This window comes from Mustelus asterias, chromosome 6, assembly GCF_964213995.1.
Source record: "Mustelus asterias chromosome 6, sMusAst1.hap1.1, whole genome shotgun sequence".
NCBI lineage: Eukaryota > Metazoa > Chordata > Chondrichthyes > Carcharhiniformes > Triakidae > Mustelus > Mustelus asterias.
This window is the reverse complement of record NC_135806.1, coordinates 106273507-106294879: the sequence shown is the minus strand read 5'-3', so window position 1 is coordinate 106294879 and position 21373 is coordinate 106273507. Positions and strand designations below refer to the sequence as shown.

Below are 21373 nucleotides of genomic sequence, written 5' to 3'. Positions count from 1 at the left end.
GAATTTGATGACATTTAGGCTTGGACTGATATTTAGCAAGTAATGTTCGCACCACACAAGTGCCAGGCAATGTGCCTCTCCAACAAGAGAGAATCTAACCATTTTTCCTTAACATTCAATGGCACTACCATTGTTGATTCCCCACTATCAACATCCTGGATGAATTAGAATGACCAGACATTTAGCTGGGCTGCCAATATAAATTCTGTGGCACCAGCATCTCAGAAGATGGAAATTCGACAGTGAGTAACTCACTTCTTGATTCCCCGAAGTCAGTCCCACCATCTACAAGGCACAAGTCAGAGGTGTGATGGAATATTCACCATTTTCCTGCATATGTGTAGCTCTAATACTCAAAACGCTCAACATCAACCAGGACAATCAGCCTGCTTGATCGACATCCCATCCATCATCTTAAACATTCACTCCCTCTTCCACCAGCACACTGTGGCAACGGTATGTACCTCTACATTATGCAATGGAGTAACTGGCCAAGTTCCTTTAACAGTACCTACCAACCCCATGATATCTCCCATTTAGAAGAACAAGGGCAACAGACACATGGGAACACAATCATCTGCAAGTTCCCTTCCAAATCACATATCACTCTAGACTTGGAACTATATCGTTGTTACTTCACTGTCACTGGATTAAAATCCTGGAACTCTCTAACAGCACCGTGGATGTACCTAGGAACATAGGAGTAGGCCATTCAGCCCCAAGAGCCTTCTCCGCCATTCAATAAGATCATGACTTATCTGTGGCCTAACTCCATGTACCTGTCCTAGGCCCATATCCCTGCTCAATAAAAATGTGCCTTTCTCAGACTTAAACCTAACAATTGAGCCACATCCACTGCCAATTGAGGAAGAGAGTTCCAAACCTCCACCACTTTCTGCATGCACAGATGTTTTCTAAACTCTCTCCTGAACGGCTTGGCCCTAATTTTCAGATTATGGCCCCTGGTTCCAGAGCCTTCAACTAATGGAAACAATTTATCCTTATCCACAATGTCCTTCCCTGTAAATATTTTGTAGACTTCCATCAGATCATCCCTTAACCTTCTGAATTTGAGAGAATTAAGGCCTAATTCATAGAACATAGAACATTACAGCGCAGTACAGGCCCTTCGGCCCTCGATGTTGCACCGACCAGTGGAACCAATCTAAAGCCCCTCTAATCTACACTATTCCAATATCATCCATATGTTTATCCAATAACCATTTAAATGCTCTTAATGTTGACGAGTCCACTACTGCTGCAGGCAGGGCATTCCACGCCCTTACTACTCTCTGAGTAAAGAACCTACCTCTAACATCTGTCCTATATCTCTCACCCCTCAATTTAAAGCTATGTCCCTTCGTGCTAGCCAACACCATCTGAGGAAAAAGGCTCTCACTATCCACCCTACCTAATCCTCTGATCATCTTGTATGCCTCTATTAAGTCACCTCTTAACCTTCTTCTAACAAAAACAACCTCAAGCCCCTCAGCCTTTCCTCACACGATTTTCCCACCATACCAGGCAACATCCAGGTAAATCTCGTCTGCATCCTTTCCAACACTTCCACATCTTTCCTATAATATGGCGACTAGAACTGTATGCAATACTCCAAATGCGGCCGCACCAGAGTTTTGTTCAGTTGCAGCATGACCTCCTGGCTCCGAAACTCAATCCCTCTACCAATAAAAGCTAACACACCGTACGGCTTCTTAACAACCCTATCAACCTGGGTGCCAACTTTCAGGGATCTATGCACATGGACACCCAGATCCCTCTGTTCATCCACACTACCAAGTATCTTACCATTAGCCCAGTACTTAGTATTCCTGTTACTCCTTCCAAAGTGAATCACCTCACACTTTTCCGCATTAAACTCTATTTGCCACCTCTCAGCCCAGCTCTGCGGCTTATCTATGTCCCTCTGTAACCTGCCACTTCCCTCCGCACTGTCTACAGCTCCACCGACTTTAGTGTCATCCGCAAATTTACTAATCCATCCTTCCACGCCCTCATCCAGGTCATTAATAAAAATGACAAACAGCAGTGGCCCCAAAACAGATCCTTGCGGTACACCACTAGTAACTGAACTCCAGGATGAATATTTCCCATCAACCACCACCCTCTGTTTTCTTACAGTGAGCCAATTCCTGATCCAAACCACTAAATCACCCTCAATCTCATGTGTCCATATTTTCTGCAAAAGCTTACCATGGGGAACCTTATCAAACGCTTTGCTGAAATCCATATACACCACATCAACCGCTTTACCCTCATCCACCTCTTTGGTCACCTTCTCAAAGAACTCAATAAGGTTTGTGAGGCACGACCTACCCTTCACGAAAATGTGCTGACTATCCCTAATCAAATTATTCCTTTCTAGGTGATTATAAATAAGATGGGAACAGAAACTGTCAGGGAAAGGCACTAATGAAAGTGGAACATTTCAAGGAACAAATACTGGGTGTCCTTGATAGGTATGTCCCTGTCAGGCAGGGAGTAAATGGCCGAGTGAGGGAACCATGGTTCACAAAAGAGGTGGAATGTCTTGTGAAAAGGAAGAGGGAAGCTTATGTAGGGATGAGGAAACAAGGTGCAGATGGCTCGATTGAGGGTTACAAGTTAGCAAGGAATGAGCTGAAAAAGGGGCTTAGGAGAGCTAGGAGGGGACATGAGAAGTCCTTGGCGGGTCGGATCAAGGAAAACCCCAAGGCTTTTTACTCTTATGTGAGGAATAAAAGAATGACCAGGGTGAGGTTAGGGCCGGTCAAGGACAGTAGTGGGAACTTGTGTATGGAGTCAGTAGAGATAGGCGAGGTGATGAATGAATACTTTTCTTCAGTGTTCACCAAGGAGAGGGGCCATGTTTTTGAGGAAGAGAAGGTGTCACAGGCTAATAGGCTGGAGGAAATAGATGTTCGGAGGGAGGATGTACTGGCAGTTTTGAATAAACTGAAGGTCGATAAGTCCCCTGGGCCTGATGAAATATATCCTAGGATTCTTTGGGAGACAAGGGATGAGATTGCAGAGCCTTTGGCTTTGATCTTTGGGTCCTCCCTGTCCACGGGGATAGTGCCAGAGGACTGGAGAGTGGCGAATGTTGTTCCTCTGTTTAAGAAAGGGAATAGAAATGACCCTGGTAATATTAGACCAGTTAGTCTTACTTCGGTGGTTGGTAAATTGATGGAAAAGGTCCTTAAGGATGGGATTTACGACCATTTAGAAAGATGTGGATTAATCCGGGATAGTCAGCATGGATTCGTGAAGGGCAAATCGTGCCTCACAAATTTGATTGAATTTTTTGAGGAGGTAACTCAGTGTGTTGATGAAGGTAGGGCAGTTGATGTCATATACATGGATTTTAGTAAGGCGTTTGATAAGGTCCCCAATGGTCGGCTTATGATGAAAGTAAGGAGGTGTGGGATAGAGGGAAAGTTGGCCCATTGGATAGGTAACTGGCTATCTGATCGAAGACAGAGGGTGGTGGTGGATGGAAAATTTTCGGACTGGAGGCAGGTTGCTAGCGGAGTGCCACAGGGATCAGTGCTTGGTCCTCTGCTCTTTGTGATTTTTATTAATGACTTAGAGGAGGGGGCTGAAGGGTGGATCAGTAAATTTGCTGATGACACCAAGATTGGTGGAGTAGTGGATGAGGTGGAGGGCTGTTGTAGGCTGCAAAGAGACATAGATAGGATGCAAAGCTGGGCTGAAAAATGGCAAATGGAGTTTAACCCTGATAAATGTGAGGTGATTCATTTTGGTAGGACTAATTTAAATGTGGATTACAGGGTCAAAGGTAGGGTTCTGAAGACTGTGGAGGAACAGAGAGATCTTGGGGTCCATATCCACAGATCTCTAAAGGTTGCCACTCAAGTGGATAGAGCTGTGAAGAAGGCCTATAGTGTGTTAGCTTTTATTAACAGGGGGTTGGAGTTTAAGAGCCGTGGGGTTATGCTGCAACTGTACAGGACCTTGGTGAGACCACATTTGGAATATTGTGTGCAGTTCTGGTCACCTCACTATAAGAAGGATGTGGAAGGGCTGGAAAGAGTGCAGAGGAGATTTACCAGGATGCTGCCTGGTTTGGAGGGTAGGTCTTATGAGGAAAGGTTGAGGGAGCTAGGGCTGTTCTCTCTGGAGCGGAGGAGGCTGAGAGGAGACTTAATAGAGGTTTATAAAATGATGAAGGGGATAGATAGAGTGAACGTTCAAAGACTATTTCCTCGGGTGGATGGAGCTATTACAAGGGGGGCATAACTATAGGGTTCATGGTGGGAGATATAGGAAGGATATCAGAGGCAGGTTCTTTACGCAGAGAGTGGTTGGGGTGTGGAATGGACTGCCTGCAGTGATAGTGGAGTCAGACACTTTAGGAACATTTAAGCGGTTATTGGATAGGCACATGGAGCACATCAGCATGATAGGGAGTGGGATAGCTTGATCTTGGTTTCAGATAAAGCTCGGCACAACATCGTGGGCCGAAGGGCCTGTTCTGTGCTGTACTGTTCTATGTTCTCTCTCTTATAATCCTTTCCAATACTTTGCCCACAACAGAAGTAAGGCTCACCGGTCTATAATTACCAGGGTTGTCCCTACTCCCCTTCTAATCTCGCCTTCTAATTTCTAATTCGTCTAATCTCTCCTCATAACTTAACCCCTGAAGTCCAGATATCATTCTCACCTACACCATATTGACTGCAGTGGCTCACAAAGATCCCTCACTATCATCTTGTCAAGGGCCAGCAGGGATGCGCAATAAATACTCGCCCACATCCCTTGAATGAATAAAAAAGGATGCAGAAGTAAAATATGAAAAATGACAGTAATTACGTGTCAACTAGCAATAATGTGGCAATCCGTTCCATCGCATCAAGTCTTTTATAAACTAGATTTTTACTTTTACCATTAAACTTATATATACACAAGTACAATTTTCCTTAGGAATCTGAGAATAATTTCACCATTATAATGTAGTGAATAATAAACACTTTATTACATTCATTAGTGCAATTATAATCAAGTTTTATAAAACCAGTTGCTTATGTTGATTAGCAAGCATCCAGTGTTTGACATCAGTGAAACCTCTTCTCTGTTCAGAGTATTCAGAAATGTTTTGTTTATTTCAGTTTGAGACACGTGGTTTTATTTCAACAGTTCCATTTTTTGTATCAAGTCAAGAAAGTGAAAATAACCAAACTATCTTTTGAATGCAGTGCTCAGATATGAGGTTAACATCCCATGTGCCCCACATACACTGTACTTTTCTCTCTGCCAATTCCACTTGTTGCACACAAAACCGTAGTAGAATTTATCATTGGGATGGAAGCTGATAAATTTCACTGACAAGCCAATGTTGACTGTGCTTTAACTATTCAATCTATTAAGTGAAGTTTTACAACTGGCTGTAGTGTTTGTAGACACATTAATACAGATTTCTGGTGGGGTCAGGAGGACGTACATTACAGTGGACTAACACACAAGAGTTAGGAAGTGAGACATCAAGGGAAATTATGGGCAGGTACTAGTCGTACCAATGGTTTAAAATTTAAATTTTGAGTTTATTTATTAGTGTCACAAATAGGCTGACATTATCACTGTAATAAAGTTACTGTGAAAATCCCCTAGTCGCCACACTCCGGCACCTGTTCGGGTACACTGAGGAAGAATTTAGCATGGCCAATGCACCTAACCAGCACGTCTTTCAGACTGTGGGAGGAAATCGGACCACCCAGAGGAAATCCACACAGACACAGGGCGAACATGCAGACTTCGCACAGACAGTGACCGAAGCTGGGAATTGAACCCGGGTCCCTGGCGCTGCGAGGCAGCAGTGCCAACCACTGTGCCACCGTGCCCACCCTCCGTACTTGAAAGTAATTTTGTATCAGGGTAAAAGAAAGGCATGATGATTACAGGATGTTATGTTCTGCTGCAGAGCCAAAATATTCAATGCAGTGACAGGTTATGCGTATTTGGTTAACAATATCCTATAACTTGTTAATCAAATCCTGTAGATTCATTGAAATTTTAGTGGTTGTACAAGGCAACGGTTATTTCCATAGGATAATGGTTAGGCCACAGTTGGTTGACCCGTAATAAGAAAAAAAATTAAAACTATTGATGGTGCACAGTACAGATTTAACAGAATTACTCCAGGGACAGGAATTTGTAGTTACACAGAAAACAAATTTGAGATATTAGGACCAAGTCCCTGGAGCAGAGATGGCAAACAAGAGTTATACCTGTTTACAATTGAAAAACTTTGATAAGACTGCACAGGGAAAGATCACTTCCTCTGGCAGCATTATCAATGAAATCGGTCATTGAGGGAGTAGGGAGAGGGGTTCGGAGAAATGTTGTATGCAGGAAGCTATTGGAGCAAAGAATACTTTGCCTCAGGGAAAGTTCAGGCAGGCAATTGCAGCCTTGAAGGAAGAAACTGATAAATTTTTAAAGCAGATGGAGATACAAGGCTCACGGGAGAGAAGGAGGCCATGGGATTCATTTTGAACTGATCGAGCCAACAGTTGGCACAGGCATGGTGAGCTGTAAACCTTACAGTTCGGCTAGATTGCAGAAGATATAATTCATTCAGACTAAAGAAAACCAGCTGATATTTTACCCCTATTAAGCTACCCCATCATGTGACCAAGAGGCATTGAACGATAATGTTAATCGTCATCAGTCAAAATGAAAGCCTATGGTCCATTAACCATCAATTTCAAGTTTACAGGTTGATATTGAACCATGTTAAATGATTTGACCTTCTTTTTAAACTAATAGTATTGTAGTTCTGCGGGAGTCGCCTGTTCATCTGCCGTGACTTCAGCAGAAGATCTGCCGACACCTCAGCAAAAAAAAACGTTATATTTATTCGGCAGGTTTGTGTTAGAGGTATTGGGGCAATCAGCACAGAAGTAAGCATTAAGGTAATTGGCTCTCTGGATATATGGTTAACAATTGTATAGCTTTGTGAAGCTGAGGTGCAGACAAAACAATATCAGAGAGGGAGGAGATTATTAGCTTTGCTCAGTATAACAGCACAAGTTGGTGACGGACTTTCAGATTGAAAATTTTCTGTGGTCCACAAGACAGCTTGTCTGAATTACATCGACTGTTGCTGGTCCACCTGTGGAGAAACGTCGCAACAATAAGTATCTTGGCGAACATTATAATTTATTTCTGTAGCCACTTTTTTTTGTAAATAATTTTACTTAATTGAAGTTTTTTTTCCTCCACGGTGTGTGGTTAACAAAGGCCATTAATACTTGTTAAATTCCTGCTGCCATTCTTATAACATTTCCCATTCACTGGAATTAATGAAAATATCCTGGTGTTTTATAGAACACTATTCTGGAACGTGTTCACACAACACATGTTTCGCACAGTGAGGAGTATATATAGGTTCAAAATTAAATCCAGTTTTGTTCCAATGCAAGTTTTGCACTTATCTAAACCAATGATAAATGGAGCGTGTTCCAGTTCCACATATTCACAAGGACCACTGTAAAAATCTTCACCAGTCAGCTGGAGTCAAATGAGCAACAGATAAAAAAACTAAATGTAGTTTTTTTTTGCCTTGAAACAGATGTTCTATACTTCATCTTTAGCTCTTTTTTTCCCTTCATCTGTAACATGTTGGAGAGTCGGTTAGCTCAGTTGGCTGGACAGCTGGTTCATGATGCAGAGCGATGCCAATAGCGTGGGTTCAATTCCTGTACTGGCTGAGGTTGTTTGTGGAAATCCACCTTCTCAACCTTGCCCCTTGCCTCAGGTGTGGTGATCCTCAGGTTAAAATCACCACCAGTCAGCTCCTCACCTCAAAGGGATAGGGCAGCCTATGGTCACCTGGGATTATGGTGACTTTACCTTTTAACATGTATGTGTATGATAATGTGCGAGAGACGCCACACTTAAACTTCAGGGGCAAGTGTTTGATAATAAATAATCCTCTTTGTTTTTAAATTCACAAAAGCTTGCTGTTGGAAAATATTTCAATTACGAGAAACCACTCTGAGGGTAAGAAAACACACTAACTTCACACATAAAAATACTTTCATTATAAAATTAAGAAAACACATAAATAATAGCCGTGTTAATAACAGACAGTGTTTATATCTGTATTGGAGTCCCTGTTGTCCAATGTTATTCCATTTTACTGTGAATATGTATTCCACATTTTTATATCCAATTTGTAACATGTTGCATTTGTCAGTAATAAGTTAATTTATCTTGCCAATTGAATAACTGATCTAAATCAACTGTATTGACATCTCCATTACTTTCCCTATTTTAACATCTGAAATTTTTAACAGTACAGTTTCTATAATACAGGCACTGGAAACATGCATTTAAATACTGACCAGTCACATGGGCGCTGTTGGTTTACTTTATAAAGCTAATTTCTTATCCTATTTCTTCAAGTGGATTTTTTTCATAATCTTTCTGCACTTTCAAGCAAACAGTACAATGATTCCTTGGACGACCTGCTTTGTTACAGCTGGAGGAGTATTTTCAAACAGATCTTCTATGTCTAAATCCATGACGACTGCTTATTTGGTTGCTCCTACACATGTACTCTTAAAGCCCACATTACAGCGTGGTTTTCACTCCATTGCCTGCTAGTGATTTTAGCAAACGTGCATATAGTTGCCTGGGCTTGACTCTTCAGCCATTTTAAATCTAAAAAAAAATCTTTTGTAGGCTTCCTATTCAGAAGCAACTTAAATTTGCAAATGCCACAAAGGTGTGTTCAGGAGTTAGAAATGTAGGTGAAACAAATTCAGTACGGGCTGATCTAGATCCATTGAGTTTGCGTGTGGCAGGTATCCTTTAATGTGAATAAATAATAGACTTGGGTCTGGGTAATTCCACGCATGTTTAAGTCCTTGCAGGGTTGCCTGCTGAAAATCGCTAAACAGCAGGGAAATCCAGGCAGCATAGTCTACAAAGCATCGTGAGTTCCACAACCGATGTCACCAGGTCAGATTAGGGAAAGGTGAATTGGGTGTATCACCACAGCAGTTAAATATTCAAGAAGAATTGCAATTCAAGCTTACACAAGGCCTTAGTAGAACCATAGCCTGGACTAGTCTTAATTTTTGGCTCAATTGTGTTGGTCTTCCTCGTCACAGTTTGCCAAATATCCCAAATGATGACGACGTTTTTAAACATGAATTGTGTTCAATGCAAATCCAAGTTTCCGTGATCTATTCTCTAGGTTTTAAAGAAATATATTGTGCTAGAAACAGGCTCTGCCCACAAAACTGGCTTCACACCACAAGTGTGATTTATTGACCAATGGGGGCTTCTGCTCTGCAGGTCTTTGCACAGGTTCTTTTGTTTGCAAAGACACTAACAAGTTTTGAAAGGTTTTGAATATATTTCAAAAAAGAAAATTGTTAAGAAACTGACTACATGCTCCAATCTAAGTGGAAAATAGTTCTGCATTTTTGAAAGGTAGTTTTAGTAATTTAAAATCATTCAAAATAGGATTACTTACATAGAAACTAAAAGCAGGAGTAGCCCATTCGGCCCTTCGAGCCTGCTCCACTGTTCATTTTGATCATGGCTGATCATCAAATTCACTATCCTGATCCCCCCCTCTCCTCATATCCCTTCATCCCTTTAGCCCCAAGAGCTATATCTAATTTTTTTCTTGAAATCACACAGTGGTGGATTAAAGAAAATGCATATTTTTTGTGCTGAATTCATTTTCAGCTGCATTGCTCAAATTTTACCTAGTTACCACTAATAAATATATTGAGGAATATTTAAAAATATACATTTTGGGGGCGATTCACCCAGCCTGCTAAAACAGCGCTTTAGAATTAGACTTTAGGGTTCTTTTGGGAGAATCGCCCCCTTTTTCTTCCTCGATCAATAACACAAAGGCAGATGATGTGGTGATTATTACGTTGCTGTTTGTTGCTGTGCTCAAATTGGCTGCCGTATTTCTTGCAACAGTGGCTACAGTTCAAAAGCAATTCCTTGGCTGTGCAGTGCACCATACAAATGCGAGTCTTACTTTCTTTAGCTCAAACCAGCAGAAGATGTCAGCACAATGACAGAAATAGAGAGCAGTTCACTAAATCCCAGCTTCTGATTACACTGAAAACTGCTTCAGATTTGTTGTCTCAGCATAAGACATCAACAGAACACCATGATTCAGTCAAAGATTATATCTATTGACCTGTATCATGTTCAGGTACAAGGTGCAGTAATACATATGATCCTCTTTTAGGTCACTCTTATGAACGAAAAGGCAAAAGGAATCAGGTAATTTTCATTTATAAGAATGCAGTAGAAAGATGTTGAAAACTTATGTAACTGCTTCAACAATAATGCAATTTTTAAATGATGTGGTTCAGTCAAGTGCATACTAACTAATCCTATTATGTTTTAATAGAGTATCCACAGACACCACATGCAGTGCACAGCATTCTTTGATTTGGTAACTTGCTGCTTAAAGTTGGGGGTGATGAGTCAAGCACTTATTACCGCAGTTTTTGCACAAATTTAGATTTTCCAGGTGATCTTATTTTTTCACTAGTGTTAACCTGGTTAATACTGGGATTAAAAAGCCACGGATCGGAAATTCGGTGCCACACCATGCAAACATACCCCGCTGATCATACTCACTTAATGGAAAGTAGGTGTTCTGCCCAACATCCTGACGGGCTGCTTCAATGGCACGCTTCACAGCAAATAAAGTTGCACAGGACATGCACTGGGGAGGTTCACCAGAGGCCTTGGAGCGAAGGACACCCATTGGGTTGGGAGCGTTCTTCAGTAGCTCGATGTTGAAATGGATGGGTATACTCTGATAAACAAAACACAGCCAAGATGATCTTGCTGGCAGCTGCATTTACCTTTATATGTTACAATTTCTGAACACTTTTGACATGTCTTACCTGGTCCTCAAATGTACTAACCAAAATTCATCCTATATTTTCTGCTTTTGCTATACCCACTATCTTGGTTAAAGTGAATGTCTGAGTACATTAACCTTTTGCATTTAAAACCTACTTACTGAGTGTAGTTCAGCAAAAAGGAAAGCAGCTGGCTTAGGAAAACTAAAGAAGGGAGGAAATAGATTTTCAGTTCACTTTTTTCTCCCCTCCCAGTCGGAGTGAACACTCGTAATTTGTGAACCTAGACTATGGGTGCCGAAAAGCCATGAACACTCAAAGGGGAGAATAAAGATACATAAAGTGGTGTATCTGAAGTAACCAGTTTGCCACTGGTTTGTGATGGACTTTGAAATCAAATCCCCATAGACTGAATGGTGCACTTGTCAACGGTTTGATCCAAAACATTTCCAATGGTTTGTGGTCAGTTTACACATTGAACCCTTTACCAATTGGGTACACGTGGAATTGTCTGATACTGAATATGAGAGCGAGTGTCTTGCACTCTGTGTTTGAATAATTGGATTGCTCTTGTGATAGAGTTTTGGAGCCAAATGCAGCCGCACCCGACGCTCGCAGGTGTTGTCATCCAACCACAAGAGTTTCATGTTTTCTGCCATGTTTTAGCAGTGTGTCAATGTTGTGACTTTTTTTTCCTCCAGTCCTTCTCGGAAGCTTCAACTGGTATTGAAGCTACGAATGGCTCCATTACCCTGCAAGCATCGAGTGTGGCTGGCTCAGGTTGATCAGCTTTTGAAAAATCGCAGTCCATGCCCTTATCACACCATCTGCTGATGAACCTATCAATTGTGGCTGTTGTCATCACGCCATCAACTCCAAATCAGTATAGTCTAAAATTCACCTTTACACAAAGCCGATCCCCCAACATGTTCCATGGTTTAACAGGATCCTTCTGATCCCCCTCAGACAGGCCACAAGTGTTGATTCTATGCAGCCCTGCGTGTACAATGGCTATCTTTATTTTTATCGCTTGGTTATTTGATTCTGCGACAGTTAAATCTAAAAAGCATAATTCCATCCTTTGTTTAAAAGGCCTAAATTCAGATAGGAAATCTGTGGCCTTCCGATTCATGTTGGGGAATTTGGTTGTCACCTTCCTGATGTTCCCTGACTTTTTGGGGATTTGTAATCTCTCCACAGAGATATTCAAGAACGCAGCTGCTGCTTTCCTTCTGGCTGCAGTTCAGGCCTTCACCACACTCATCCCAGTGGCAATGTTTTCCAGTTTCACACGCTTTTCATGTTTTTGTGGGAAGGGCACCGCATTGGCCCTGCAGATTTTCTGCCTGTTTGTGTACTTAAAGTGATATCACAACGGATTGTACTCCTTATCAAAGTTTCCCCTGCGTGTGTGCAACTGAAAAGTCCATGTGTAAATAAACCTTTACTAACTTGCATTGCTTTTGATAATACTTCTGGAGGGAAGGAACATGATTAGAGTGTCGAACTCATTTCCAGTTTTAGAATAGCTTTGGTGGGACTGAATTACAATTTGTAGTGAATAAAAATCAAAACATATTTTATACTGGCCTATCTGAAAATAAGCAACAATGTCATATTTTGACATGGCCACCAAAAACAAATCATAACTTTAATTTTCTATGATATTTGATTTGATTTATTATTGTCACATGTATTAGTATACAATGAAAAGTATTGTTTCTTGCATGCTATACAGACAAAGCATACCGTTCATAGAGAAGGAAATGAGAGAGTGCAGAATGCAGTGTTACAGTCATATCTGGGGAATAGAGAAAGGTCAATTTAATGCAAGATAGGTCCATTCATAAGTCTGATGGCAGCAGGGAAGAAGCTGTTCTTGAGTCGGTTGGGATGTGACCTCAGACCTTTGTATCTTTTTCCTGAAGGGAGAAGGTGGAAGAGAGAATGTCCGGGGTGCATGGGGTCCTTAATTATGCTGGCTGCTTTGCCGACGCAGCGGGAAGTGTAGACAGAGTCAATGGATGGGAGTGGTTTGCATGATGGATTGGGCTACATTTACGACCTTTTGTAGTTCCTTGTGGTCTTGGGCAGAGCAGGAGCTATACCAAGCTGTGACACAACCAGAAAGAATGCTTTCTATGGTGCATCTGTAAAAGTTGGTGAGAGTCGGTAAGGGAATTAGGGGTTGGTGATCGGTAAGGGAATTAGGGGTTATGGGGATCAGGCGGGTAAGTGGAACTGATCCACTTCAGATCAGCCACGATCTTATTGAATGGCGGGGCAGGCTCAAGGGGCTAGATGGCCTACTCCTGCTCCTATTTCTTATGTTCTTATGAGTCGTAGCTGACATGCCAAATTTCCTTAGTCTTCTGAGAAAGTAGAGGCATTGGTGGGCTTTCTTAACTAGGGTGTCAGCATGAGGGGACCAGGAAAGATTGTTGGTGATCTGGACACCTAAAAACTTGAAGCCCTCGACCCTTTCTACTTCATCCCCGTTGACGTTGACAGGAGCACATTCTCCTCTACGCTTCCTGAAGTCGATGACAATCTCCTTCATTTTGTTGACATTGAGGGAGAGATTATTGTCACCGCACCAGTTCACTAGATTCTGTATCTCATTCCTGTACTCTGTCTCGTCATTGTTTGAGATCCGGCCCACTATGCTAATGTCGTCAGTAAACTTGAAAATCAAACAGGAGCGGAATTTGGCCACACAGGTGTTATAGGGATTATAATAGAGAGCTGGGAATACAGCCTTGTGGGGCACCGGTGTTGAGGATGATCGTGGAGAAGGTGTTACATAGAACATAGAAACATAGAAAACTACAGCACAAAACAGGCCCTTCGGCCCCACAAGTTGTGCCCGAACATATCCCTACCTTTTAGGCCTACCTATAACCCTCCATCCTATTAAGTCCCATGTACTCATCCAGGAGTCTCTTAAAAGACCCTATTGAGTTTGCCTCCACCACCGACGGCTGCCGATTCCACTCGCCCACCACCCTCTGTGAGAAAAATTTCCCCCTAACATTTCCCCTGTACTTACCCCCCAGCACCTTAAACCTGTGTCCTCTCGTAGCAGCCATTTCCACCCTGGGAAAAAGCCTCTGAGAGTCCACCCGATCTATGCCTCTCAACATCTTATATACTCTATTAGATCTCCTCTCATCCTGCGTCTCTCCAAGGAGAAAAGACCGAGCTCCCTCAGCCTATCCTCATAAGGGATGCCACTCAATCCAGGCAACATCCTTGTAAATCTCCTTTGCACCCTTTCAATCTTTTCCACATCCTTCCTGTAATGAGGCGACCAGAACTGAGCACAGTGGGGTCTGACGAGGGTCTTATATAGCTGCATCATTATCCCCGGACTCCTAAACTCAATCCCTCGATTGATAAAGGCCAGCACACCATACGCCTTCTTAACCACCTCCTCCACCTGCGGGGCCGATTTTAGAGTCCTATGGACCCGGACCCCAAGGTCCTTCTGATCCTCTACCGTACTAAGAGTCTTGCCCTTTATATTGTACTTCTTCATCCCATTCGACCTGCCAAAATGGACCACGACGCATTTATCTGGGTTGAAGTCCATCTACCACTTCTCCACCAAGTCTTGCATCCTATCTATGTCCCTCTGTAACTTCTGACATTCCTCCAGACTATCCACAACACCACCAACCTTTGTGTCGTCGGCAAACTTACCAACTCATCCCTCCACTTCCTCATCCAGGTCATTTATGAAAATGACAAACAGCAAGGGTCCCAGAACAGATCCCTGGGGCACACCACTGGTGACCAACCTCCAATTAGAAAAAGACCCATCTATACCCACTCTCTGCCTCCTTTGGGCAAGCCAGTTCTGGATCCACAGGGCAGCAGCCCCTTGGATCCCATGCCCTCTCACTTTTTCGAGAAGCCTTGCATGGGGGACCTTATCGAACGCCTTGCTAAAATCCATATAAACCACATCTACCGCTTTCCCTTCGTCAATGTGTTTAGTCACATTTTCGAAGAACTCCACCAGGCTCGTAAGGCACGGTCTGCCCTTGACAAAGCCATGCTGAGTATTCTTGAGCATACTAAACCTCTCTAAATGCTCATAAATCTTGTCCCTCAGGATCTTCTCCATCAGCTTACCAACCACTGAGGTTAGACTCACCGGTCGGTAATTTCCTGGGCTATCCCTATTTCCCTTCTTGAAAATAGGAACCACGTTGTTGTCTATCCTTACTGATTGTGGTCTGTGAGTTAGGAAGTTCAGGATCCAGTCACAGAGAGAGGTGCCGAGGCCCAGGCCATGGAGTTTGGAGATGAGTTTCGTGGGAACAATGGTGTTAAGGCTGAGCTGTAGTCAATAAATAATTAAGTACTTTTGAAAGATAGTCACTGTTCCCCATATTACAACAGTGCCTCAAAAGTGCCTCATTGGCTGTCCTGAGGTTATGAAAGGCGCTATATAAATAAAAGCCTTTCTTTTTTTCTATCCATAAATAGCTTTACAGTCATGGGCATACCAAGTTACAACAATTTCCCAACTTTCTAACATTTGTACAAGGCATCAATGTCACTTTATTGAAGGCGATGAAGTACCTTTCAATATAAAACCAAAATACCAATTTTCATGAAACTAAAAGGATTGGATGAAAATTATCCACTAAAGGAGTGAGTAAAGTATTAATTGATCACAGGAATGGTTAAACTGTCTTTTCAAGGACGAAATGCTGAAAGCATGGCTACCATTCAGCAGACTGTGTTGAAGGGTAAAGATGAAACCGTAGCAAGGCTTTGATAGTCTATGAGAAGCTGTCGTAAACATCAGATGCTGTGACCTCAATTGGGGTGTGGGGGAAGAGGGAGGAGGGGAAGTGGGAGAGTGAGTGAGTGAAAATCACTGGATGCTTGTTTTGCAACATCAAGATAGGTATAAAACCAGCCATGTTAGTAAGTTCAAAGACACAAGTCCAAAGAGTGCCAGTCGCGATGTTGATGGATCGTTTATCTCTCGGTCCTTCCAAAGGTGGAGAATTGGCCAGTCTGAATTTTGAGTTTTGTATTTAAATGCTAATAAAACAAACAATTAGAAAAGTAATGAACCACAGTTGATTCTTACCTCGGTACACAGTAAAGATTTAAAACAGGATTCCAACAGTCAAGGGAAAGAATACTGTATTAATCCACTAGAGTTTAGTAAAGATGCTGTTTCCTTCCATTCTAAACCTACCTTGCTGAATGGTGGTTTGTAATCCCACGTCCCTGCATTCAGCACCTCCCCAGTCTTGGGGTCATAGATCATCTTCTCCATCAGCCAATATCCCATGCCCATGACAAAGGCGCCCTCAACTTGTCCAATATCAATATCAGGGTTCATGCTGCAGATGATAAGGAGAAGAAAGATGAGTGGTCATCTAAAACAGATATTGGTTTGGTTACTTACCTCATTGCTGTTTCTGGAACCGTGCAGCGTGCCTCGCTTTCATCGTGACATCGATGGAAAGTAACTTTAAAAAGTCATGAACTGGGTATGGAATGAATGGTGTTTTAGAGAAGTTAATTTATTTTTTAATAACACTGCCCTTGATGGCAGCACTAATGTTATTGGCAGCAGCGAACATTTAGTGAGATGATGCTGCTGACTTCGGAACATCAGGACTCACGAAGGTTACCACAGGGTGTTTGAAGAAAGCTGTATATCAGTGACATTGTCAGCACTGCCTCTGCTGGTGTCAGCCACATTTCATTTTAAGTTGCAGATGGTTTGAATGATTGTGAGTGCAGTGTTTCATTTTTGGTGTTTTTGTAGCAATTGGGGATGACAGAGTCACCCATATGAATTTTACCATCCCGCCCGCCATGGGAATCGGAGCGGGCGAGGGGCAGACCATGGAAAGGTCTGTTGACCTCGGGCGGGATTTTCCAGTTTCGGGGTGAGCGAAGCTGGAAAATCCCGCCCATCGAGTCATACAGTACAGAAGAGGCCCTTTGGCCCAACGAGTCTGCACTGACAAAAATACCGTAAATCGATAGTAATCCCACTTTCCAGCACTTGGCCCATAGCCTTGAATGTTATGACATGTCAGTGCTCATCCATGTACTTTTTAAAAGGTTGTGAGGTTTTCAACCTCCGCTATCCTCCCAGCTAGTGCATTCCAGACTCCCAGCACCCTCTGGGTGCAAACTGTTTCCACAAATCCCCTCTAAATCTTGTGCCTCTCACCTTAAAATTATGCCCCTCGTTACTGACCCACTATCCCCAGGAAGCAATCCTCAATGAACTATTGTTGAAATGGCGAAACATCACTGATGCAAAGCCTTAACAGGTGGTGAGGGTAACAGAAATTAGGAATAATGGCTGGAATTTTCCAGCGGTGGGTTTCCCCCATGGCCGATGTGGGGTGACATTCAAATATCCTTTGACTTAGGTGGGACCGAAGATCCCCAGGAGGGAGGGGATGGAAAATCCCACCCAATGTTTCACACCCCATCCTATACCTTCCATTTTATATCACAGGGAAATCCCCAACGGCAGCTAAGCTTCACAACTTTTGTCTTGATCTGTCAACTTTGCAAGCATCATTATAAGAACAATAACCTTCGGTATAGAACAAAGAAAATTACAGCACAGGAACTGGCCCTTCGGCCCTCCAAGCCTGCACCGACCATGCTACCCGACTTAACTAAAACCCCCTACCCTTCCAGGGACCCTATCCCTCTATTCCCATCCTATTCATGTATTTGTCAAGACGCCCCTTAAAACTCACTATCGTATCTGCTTCCACTACCTCCCCCGGCAACCAATTCCAGGCACCCACCACCCTCTGTATAAAATATCTGCCTCTTACGTCTCCTTTAAACCTCGCCCCTCGCACCGTAAACCTATGCCTCCTAGTAATTGACTCTTCCACCCTCAGAAAAAGCTTCTAACTACCCACTCTGTCCATACCTCTCATAATCTTGTCGACTTCTATCAGGTCACTCCTCAACCTCTGTCGTTCCAGTGAAAACAAACCAAGTTTCTCCAACCTCTCCTCATAGCTGATGCCCTCCATACCAGGCAACATCCTGGTAAATATTTTCTGTATCCTCTCCAAAGCCTCCACATCCTTCTGGTAGTGTGGCAACCAGAATTGAACACTATATTCCAAGTGCGGCCTAACTAAGGTTCTATAACGCTGCAACATGACTTGCCAATTTTTAAACTCAATGCCCCGGCCGACGAAGGCAAGCATGCTGAATGCCTTCTTGACTACCTTCTCCACCTGCATTGCCACTTTCAGTGACCTGTGTACCTGTACATCCAGATCCCTCTGCCTATCAATACTCTTAAGGGTTCTGCCATTTACTGTATATTTCCTATTTGTATTAGACCTTCCAAAATGCATTACCTCACATTTGTCCGGATTAAACTCCATCTGCCACCTCTCTGCCCAAGTCTCCAACTGATCTATATCCTGCTGTATCCTCTGATGGTCCTCATCGCTATCCGCAAATCCACCAACCTTTGTGTCGTCCGCAAACTTACTAATCAATCCAGTTACATTTTCCTCCAAATCATTTATATATATTACAAACAGCAAAGGTCCCAGCGCTGATCCCTGAGGAACGCCACTTGTCACGGCCCTCCATTCAGAAATGCACCTTTCCACTGCTACCCTCTGTCTTTTTTGACCGAGCCAGTTTTGTATCCACCTTGCCAGCTCACCTCTGATCCCATGCGACTTCACCTTCTGCACCAGTCTGCCATGAGGGACTTTGTCAAAGGCCTTACTGAAGTCCATGTAGACAACATCCACTGTCCTACCCTCATCAATCATCTTCATCACTTCCTCGAAAAACTCGATCAAGTTAGTGAGACACGACCTGCCCTTCACAAAACCCCTTAGTACTCTAAATTTTTAAATAATGAAGAAACACTACAATCTGGCCGGAATTTTCCAGCTGTTCATGCTGGTGGGATCTTCCAGTTGCGCCGAAGATGCACTCCTGCCATGGGTTTCCCGGTGGCGAGAGGTGCATTCGATGGGAAATCCCATTGGCAATGGCTGGGCCAGAATATCCCGCTGCCAGCCATGGCGGGCTGCCTCTGCTCCTGCAAAACACGCAGCAGGTTGCTTGGAAAATCCCATTCACTGTTTGTGGATGAGGGACAGTGGTCGAGGATAGAAAAACTCTCCCGGCCTGGGAATAAGGCTGGACCATCAAAAACTCCCTGTTTTAGTGGCAGAGGGGGAGAAGATTGCGATTGGTACAGTCAATGGCCAGTGGAGAATATCAAAGTGTGCACAGATGGAGGATGATGAATCATTGTGACAGGGAAGTGGGTGCAAGGTTCTCAGCTGGGCGCTTCGTAATGTTCTCAGAGAGGAAGGTGGAAAATTCTCATATTGTGAGAGAAGTGGAAAGTTTGCAGTGGAATATCCTTCCATCTGCTGGGGCAGCGAGGTAGAGTAAGGGCTCTGGGAAGGTATCTTTGGATGGGGTGGCATTTTGTTTCGTCATCGGAAATAGAATGCTCTAACCAAACAACCTTATCATAGAATCATAGAAACCCTACAGTGCAGAAAGAGGCCATTTGGCCCATCGGGTCTGCACCGACCACAATCCCACCCAGGCCCTACCCCCATATCCCTACATATTTACCCGCTAATCTCTCTAACCTGCACATCTCAGGACACTAAGGGGCAATTTTAGCACGGCCAATCAACCTAACCCGCACATCTTTGGACCTTCCCTTACATGTCTAAAAGAATAATGTGTATCTCACTTATATTATTCACTGATCCAAATGTTTGAGTTCAGAGAACAATCTGAGTCTTCAATCTGAATGTTTCACGTTAATGACCTCCTTTCATCTAAGGAAAAGAACATGAAACAACGTAGTGGGGCTTTCTGTCAATGTTGTTTCCTACCTTTGACCACAATCAAACAGCAAGTCCACTTGGTTGATCTGGTTCTCGCCAGTCAGGACGTCAATTTCAGCCTCTACCACAGTTACTCCGTATGAGTTATACTGAGGGGCACCTCTGGGCTGTGGGTCAGGCCATATCCTACACAAATAACACAGTCACGTCTTTATAAAGTGATCAATCATTACGCTTCTTAGAAAAATACACTCCAAAGACGCAACTTGAGTTAGATTTTATGAGGTGAGGGAAACAAGGAAAAGTAACATAGAACATTACAGCACAGAACAGGCCCTTCAGCCCACGATGTTGTGCCGAGCTTTATCTGAAACCAAGATCAAGCTATCCCACTCCCTATCATCCTGGTGTGCTCCATGTGCCTATCCAATAACCGCTTAAATGTTCCTAAAGTGTCTGACTCCACTATCACTGCAGGCAGTCCATTCCACACCCCAACCACTTTCTGCGTAAAGAACCTACCTCTGATATCCTTCCTGTATCTCCCACCATGAACCCTATAGTTATGCCCCCTTGTAATAGCTCCATCCACCCAAGGAAATAGTCTTTGAACGTTCACTCTATCTATCCCCTTCATCATTTTATAAACCTCTATTAAGTCTCCCCTCAGCCTCCTCCGCTCCAGAGAGAACAGCCCTAGCTCCCTCAACCTTTCCTCATAAGACCTACCCTCCAAACCAGGCAGCATCCTGGTAAATCTCCTCTGCACTCTTTCCAGCGCTTCCACATCCTTCTTATAGTGAGGTGACCAGAACTGCACACAATATTCCAAATGCGGTCTCACCAAGGTCCTGTACAGTTGCAGCATAACCCCACGGCTCTTAAACTCCAACCCCCTGTTAATAAAAGCTAACACACTATAGGCCTTCTTCACAGCTCTATCCACTTGAGTGGCAACCTTTAGAGATCTGTGGATATGAACCCCAAGATCTCTCTGTTCCTCCACAGTCTTCAGAACCCTACCTTTGACCCTGTAATCCACATTTAAGTTAGTCCTACCAAAATGAATATTCTGCTTATGATATTTACAAACTAGGAATCTGCCGTTAAAGAACATAGGGTACCAGTGAATGTGCCCAAAATCACTACACAATGAGTCGAATGCAGGTCTCCAATAATGCATTTGACTTATAATTGAATGAAATAAGTTTGTGAAGAGTGACATGCTGCTAACTGGAACATTCATCCTTTCAACGATTGACGGGTGGGGGCAGTTCTGTTATATGATCATGCATACAAAGTTTCATCTCAGATATGCTGTTGTGTGACGAGAAACCAGATAGTTTCTCGTCACACAACAGCAAACTCGTAAACTCAAGACAGAGTCGCACTTGGTTGTTTTATTACACCTATCAGTGTCCAGCTTTAGAATGCTACTGGTGGGGTGCTGATTACCATCGCAACATGGCTAGTGCCAGGAGAAAATATATATGCAGTTCCACCAATAATTTCACAAAAAGAAAGCATTTTCAGGTGACACTTCTATCAATCACTTATTTTTATACGTGTTGCCTGCCAGGTGCCAGAGTTTCAGGATGCCTGCTCAGTGGTAGAGAGGAACTTACAACAGAAGGGAGAGGATCC

General features: G+C 43.1%; 1 protein-coding gene across 5 annotated transcripts in view; it reads right to left on the bottom strand.

Moving 5' to 3' along the window:
- Window positions 1–5101: 5101 nt before the first annotated feature.
- The window catches only part of LOC144495034 (uncharacterized), a 166769-nt gene continuing 150497 nt past the window's right edge, over window positions 5102–21373 (bottom strand). For 4 of the 5 annotated variants that reach the window (XM_078214844.1, XM_078214841.1, XM_078214842.1 and 1 more), the window contains exons 28-31: window positions 19778–19915; window positions 16093–16240; window positions 10642–10822; window positions 5102–7129 (exon numbers count right to left, since the gene is read on the bottom strand). In XM_078214844.1, coding sequence (XP_078070970.1) covers window positions 7062–7129; window positions 10642–10822; window positions 16093–16240; window positions 19778–19915 — 535 coding nt within the window. In that variant the 3' untranslated portion in view covers window positions 5102–7061. The remainder of the gene's footprint in view (window positions 7130–10641; window positions 10823–16092; window positions 16241–19777; window positions 19916–21373) is intronic. The other variant, XM_078214846.1, reaches the window with a different exon arrangement.